This window comes from Ranitomeya imitator, chromosome 1 (genome assembly GCF_032444005.1).
Source record: "Ranitomeya imitator isolate aRanImi1 chromosome 1, aRanImi1.pri, whole genome shotgun sequence".
In the NCBI taxonomy this organism is placed as follows: domain Eukaryota; kingdom Metazoa; phylum Chordata; class Amphibia; order Anura; family Dendrobatidae; genus Ranitomeya; species Ranitomeya imitator.
The window spans coordinates 305,464,456-305,470,455 of record NC_091282.1 but is presented as its reverse complement, the minus strand read 5'-3'; the positions used below and the strand labels follow the sequence as shown (position 1 = coordinate 305,470,455).

Genomic DNA, 6,000 nt, shown 5'->3' with positions numbered 1-6,000 from the left:
AGCATCAATAGTAATGTTCAAAATAAAAAATGGTTATACTCACCCTCTGACGTCCCAATCTCCTCGGTGCTGCAGGCGGCGGTCCGGTTCCAAAGATGCTGTGCGAGAAGGACCTTCGTGACTTTCAGGATACATCTTTCAGAATATATCGGGGGCTTATCTACAGCATTCTAGAATGCTGTAGATAAGCCCCTGAAGCCGGTGGGCTTAACTCACCTTCGATTTTGGGGGTGACAGGTTCCCTTTAAGGCTAAGCTCATAAATGTGTTTTCAGGCAGTTTGCACAACTTCTTGCACCGACAAGCCCATTCACTAATGAAAGTCAGTTGTACTGAGCGGCCTGTGTGGAAAAATTGGAGACAAGACAATGCTAGTGTGGCATTGTGGCAGATACAGGATGCTTTTGATGATGTGGACAAGAGAAAAGAGATGCTGTCAGAGAACCGCAACATTCGGGTGAACATGTTTCAATAAACCCTGAGCAAGTTTTCAGTTTCTTAAATGTATTTTCTCGGCCGTGTAACATACCAGAACTGGAAGTTCTGCATATTGCCCCATATACTAGGTCGTTAAAGGTGTTCTATGGGCATAGAAAATAACTAAAATAATTTTTTTTTTTTTTTTTTTAAATCTAAAATATATTTAATTGGGAATCACATTTTGTCTGAGGAGGTAATCCTCCTAAAAAACCATTTCCTTAGATGTAAGAAATATAAGCCTGTGCAGTAGGGAGCTTCACTCCTCCTAATAGGTAGAAATATTATGTTATGTTTGTGTGTGTGTAGCCCATTCACTATCCCCATCTATTCCCCAACCCCTGAAGATGGCTGGACCATCATTGTAAATACATCATTGTAAATACACACCTGTACTTTGTATCTCCCCCACCTCATTGTAGATTGTAAGCTCTCACGAGCAGGGTCGTCTTATTTTGCTTTAATTATTGTATTGTTAACGTTGTTACTTATGACTTTTGTGTTTGAAACTATTAAACTGTAAAGCGCTGCGGAATATGTTGGCGCTATATAAATAAAGATTATTATTATTAAGATTATTATTATAAATATGAGCTCACAGGGAATATTTTGATCTAATTCTGTAGATACCAGGAGTGCTGAGGTAAGAAGATGCTGCTCACACTGCTGGCAACCCTTTCTATCTGATCCAATGCTGGAGATACTATGGGGTGCAGAGGTAACAAGAGGATGCGCAAACTATCCACCCTGTATCTGATCTAGTATTCGAGATATGAGTGGTGCGGAGGTAACACAAGGCTGCTCACACTGCTGTCTACCATGGCGTTCTGAATGCTGAACAGCTGTTGTGACCTCTAGATCACATACTGGCAAGTTATCTACATGTGACAGCAGCACCTCAGCATTCACAAAAGGCAGGGTGGATAGCAGTAGGCAGATTCTTCTCATCTCAGCACACCAGGTAAATGTCCAGTGTTAAAGCAGAACATCCACAGGGAGCACATTTTTTTCTCTCGACAGGGGAAGGGGTGGAATTTTCTACTGCACATGCTCACAGGCTTCTGTCCTATTAACACTCTAGGGCAGTTTTCTTCCGTCAGTATCAAGACTGACGGCATTTTAATTCTATAGTGATTACCTCCCTAGAAAAAACAAAGGGATTTGCAAATTAGCAGTATTTAGGAATTTATTGAGGACAATTAAGTTATTTTTTTATATTCCTGAAAACTCCATTTAATACTACAGTAAACACAAAAACGGCTGCAAGTTAAAAGGTTGTACAAAAATGACAACGGTCCCTTACATCACTTCCTGCTGTGCAGCTATTGGCTGAAGAGCCATCATGCAGATTTTCTGCTCTTTTCACCCCCCGGCACATAATATTAAGACCCCTCAGCTCCAAGTCATTCTCCAGGCTTCCTAAACTAACTTTCAGAAAAAAGCAAAAAATCCTACAGACTGAAACAACGGGGGTAACAAAGCTCCTGATTACTTGTATCATCCATTTCTAAGGTTAATGCTCCATTCAATGACGCTAGTACACCCATGTTACAGGCCATACAATTTGCCCATTCCTCAGCTAGACCGCCCTAACCTGTTCAGCAGTTGTACACTGCAGCTTAAAAAAAATAGTAGTAGAGGCAGACATACAGAACCATATTTGGAGGTTTTTTTTCCTTTAGTCTTTTCATGAGTGAGGGTAGTCACATGGAAATATCAGAAATACAGCAGACAAATGAAAATACTAAAATACAAAACAATAGAAAAAAGAAAATGTATTTACAGGTAGGTAACATTATTATGGAGGGAGCGATGAGCGCAGCAAGTTTGACATGCAAGAGTCCAAGGGAACCGCTAAAAAGGCTGCGCAAAAATGGAGACAAAGGTTTTGGAACATTTCATCTGCCCTAGGTCACTACATTGATCAGAACCAAATACAGTCACTAAACAGCCCATGAGTACATCAGAACAAGCACACAATACAATGGATTGGAACCGAGGCTTCACTTTGCTGGGATGGATTAGTCATAGAAAGCCGAAGATGAAAGTGCAGGACATGCGACAGAACACAGCAGGCCTGACCTGACCTGGCATTATTCTGTGAATATTTAACCTATCCATAGAAAATATATCACCTCAGACTCGCCCTCTGCAACATGAATTGGGGAAAGGGTGAAATGGAATTAAATACGACAGACTATGTATATACTTTGAGTAACTCACACACTGGCTGAGATCTAAAAAGTCACTTCACACCACAGAAGATATTTAAACTTAAGAAAAAAATATATATATAATTAAAAAAAAAGGGGGGGGGAGGAAGGTAGACAAAAAAAAAACAAAACAAAACAGGAGGGAGAGCTGGTTAGAGGGCTGCACGTCTCCTCATGGGGTCTGGTCCCACAGGTTTTGCAGAGCCAAAGTAGTTCTGGAGCTCAGAGGCCTTTAAAGTCACATGCTACATAGAGCCACAGGTAGGCCAGACCTTGAAGGAATCCGAGATTTCCAATCCATATAGATCCACTGGATCCCAGTTCTTTTTTATATATATTTATATATATATATATATATATATATATTTTTTTTTAGTCTAAACGCTGATGTTCCAACAGGAATATAGTCCGCTGCTGAGGGCATGTTTCAGAGAGAAGGACCTTTTTGTAGAAGTCACTAAAGTTTTTTTTTGCTTTTTCCCATCATTTTACAACAAAAATTCCATTGAGGTCCATCAGTTGTAGCTGTGTCCATTTACACTGAGTTTATCCAGAGGAGAGAGATGCCAAATTGAAAAAAATTCTGCCAGGTTTGGCGTGGTTTCCTGTTCCCATCATACTTCGAGGAAGCGGGAGCTGCTGGCCTTGGTGTGGAACGGTTCTGACCACATTCGGCGCAGGTCACCCTGTGAGAGAGAGAGAATAGCGTCAGCAAAGTCTTCAGCGTGCAGTGTAATACTGGACAGAATATCTGATCTTCAATAAATCTAATCCACTCTAACACAAAGTTACAGAAGAGATTATGAACCATCACTTGCTGAACAATCCACATATCAAAATTAATAGTGGCAGTACCAGACTGTGGTAATATAGGCTGTAACAGACATGAAAACATGGGAGACGTGAAACCAATTAGAACTGATATCCTACAAGTAGTCCCTGAAGTCCCAATACGTGAGGCGCAAAGACGTTCTCAATACTACATGCTTCTCAGAGTATACACACCGTTACGATTCTACAATACGAGTTGCCAGCCAAATTCACTATAGATGCAAACTGTCTAATGTTGGATTATATAATGTTACGTGTGATTGTCCCAAATTAGGTAAATCCTAGTCAGAGGTACTGCGACTAATTGTCTCAGTGTTGAAATGCAATATTTCCCCTGGCCGATCACCTGCTTACTAGGCAATATTGGGGGATTTGCCAGTTTAAGAAAATTATCAGTTGTCTTTTCCTAGACTGCTTTACCAAGGTACCAACTTACTTACCTATATTGGAAAGAAAAAAAACTTCTTAAAGTAAATAAATTAATTCCTAAAATTAATTGTATGCGCTGTCATGACAGGGGTGTTTTTCAAAAGAGAAGAATTCCACAACTTTGGGGCTTTAGGGTCCCGATGGCTAGACTCTCCCCTAGCCTAGCTCAATTAATTTTGACGTGGCCTCAATAATTAAGCTATGTGCATCCATTGAGCATTTGCTTGCAGAAATTTCTGCACGGTTTCTACAGTCCTGGCAGGAAAAAACGCACGTTTTGCAGCGATTTTTGGTGTTTTTTTTTGCATGCGCTTTTGTACAGTAATGGCTTTTTTTTTAGCTAAATAAAGATATATATATATATATATAAAAAAAAAGGATTTGTGATGTAATTTCTAGGTTCGACACCATCTTTTTCATTCTGATACAGTAGCATCAGGGTAATGGGATTAGGGCTTGATGTCAGCAGCTGTCATTGACACCAAACCCTAGGTTTATTAATGAAAAGGTGTCTGCCAGACACCCTTATTACTAAACTGGTAAGTAAACACACACAAACACATTGTCACCAGCCTACGTATGAGCGTTAACAGAATGAACCTACATAGGCTGTAACCAAACAGCAACTCTTAATTTAAAGAAAAAAAAAATTGCGTCGGCTCCCGCGTAATTTTCATAACCAGTAGAGGGAAAGCCGGAGGCTGAGGGCTGATGTTAATATTATGGGAAGGAACCAATAGCCATAAAGGTTCCCAGGATAATATCAGCTCAGAGCTGTCGGCTTAGCGTTTACTGGCTGGTTTACAGGAAGATCCCAGAAAAAAATTGACCTGGGGCCCCCTATAAAATCTAACCCGCATTCTCCAATACTACCGCTGGATTCCTTCTTCCTGGAGCAGAATAATATTGTATCATACAATTATTAGGTTCTGTAGAAGGACGTAAATCTGGGGATTTATTATGATGGAATATAGGCTGAACTGGATGGACAAATGTCTTTTTTCGGCCTTACTATGTTACTAAGCTAGGCAGACAGCTGCAGGCTGATATTAATAGCCTAGGAAGGGGCCATGGATATTGCCCTCCACCCCCCAGGCTAAAAACATCAGCTCTCAGCTGCCCCAGAAAAGGCGCACCTATCAGATCTGGTGCTTAGCCTCGCTCTTGCCACTTGCCCTTTAGCGGTGGCAAGTGGGATAATGGTTGGGAGGGGGGAGATGATGTCAAGAGATAAGTAAAATAAGTCCATTTCACAATGGCCCTCACAGTCTCCTGAACTGATCAGCATTGAAAAATCTGTGGCTAGAACTCAATATAGCAGTGCATGCAAGACGTCCCAGGAATCTCACAGAGCTGGAAGATTATTTTCAAGGAAGAACGGATGAAAATCCCTCAAACAAGAACTGAAAGACTCTTGGCTGGGTACAAAAAGCATTGCTACTAGGTACTAACCATGCAGGGTGCCCATACTTTTGTATTGACCCACTTTCCTTTTAAAGATGACATTACATTATATTATATTTGGAAAAGAGGGTAGTTTTTTTGTTTAAAGGCACTCAATCACTGGGATGGGTGCCTTTGGGTTTCTTGTGTTACAGTTTTTTCATGTTGGTAATTTTTTGAAAAATGCTCAACCAAAAAAATATTTGATTAAAAAAAAAAGAAGAACACAACTTACCTTTAAATAGGCCATGGTGAGCAGCGGTAATAAAGTAAAGGGAACCAAATAGAGCAAAGCAGGTTGTGCAGCTCTGTGAATGCGTGAAGCCACCGTCGCCGTTAACAGTCCTGTAATGTAACAACATTAACACACATGCTTTTTTTTCTCTCTTCATTTAAAAGGATACTCTGGAGAGATAAAAAACAATTGTACTGTCCCTTCCCTCAAACTATAAAGATGAGATGTCCAGTGCAGTTATATGATCTTTACAACCCATGTAATTCCGTGTGACAGCAGCTGCCCCTTACTGCTCCCCATCCAGTCTGGGTCATTACATTATACACAAAGTGCTGCTCTCCCCTGTAAGGATCAGCCATCATGAGAAGAGGGG

The 6,000-nt window shown here is 40.6% G+C and overlaps 1 protein-coding gene across 1 annotated transcript in view; it reads right to left on the bottom strand.

Moving 5' to 3' along the window:
* Positions 1-3,024: 3,024 nt before the first annotated feature.
* The window catches only part of SPPL3 (signal peptide peptidase like 3), a 129,517-nt gene continuing 126,541 nt past the window's right edge, over positions 3,025-6,000 (bottom strand). The window contains exons 10-11 of the mRNA XM_069757952.1: positions 5,628-5,737; positions 3,025-3,375 (exon numbers count right to left, since the gene is read on the bottom strand). Coding sequence (XP_069614053.1) covers positions 3,304-3,375; positions 5,628-5,737 — 182 coding nt within the window. The 3' untranslated portion in view covers positions 3,025-3,303. The remainder of the gene's footprint in view (positions 3,376-5,627; positions 5,738-6,000) is intronic.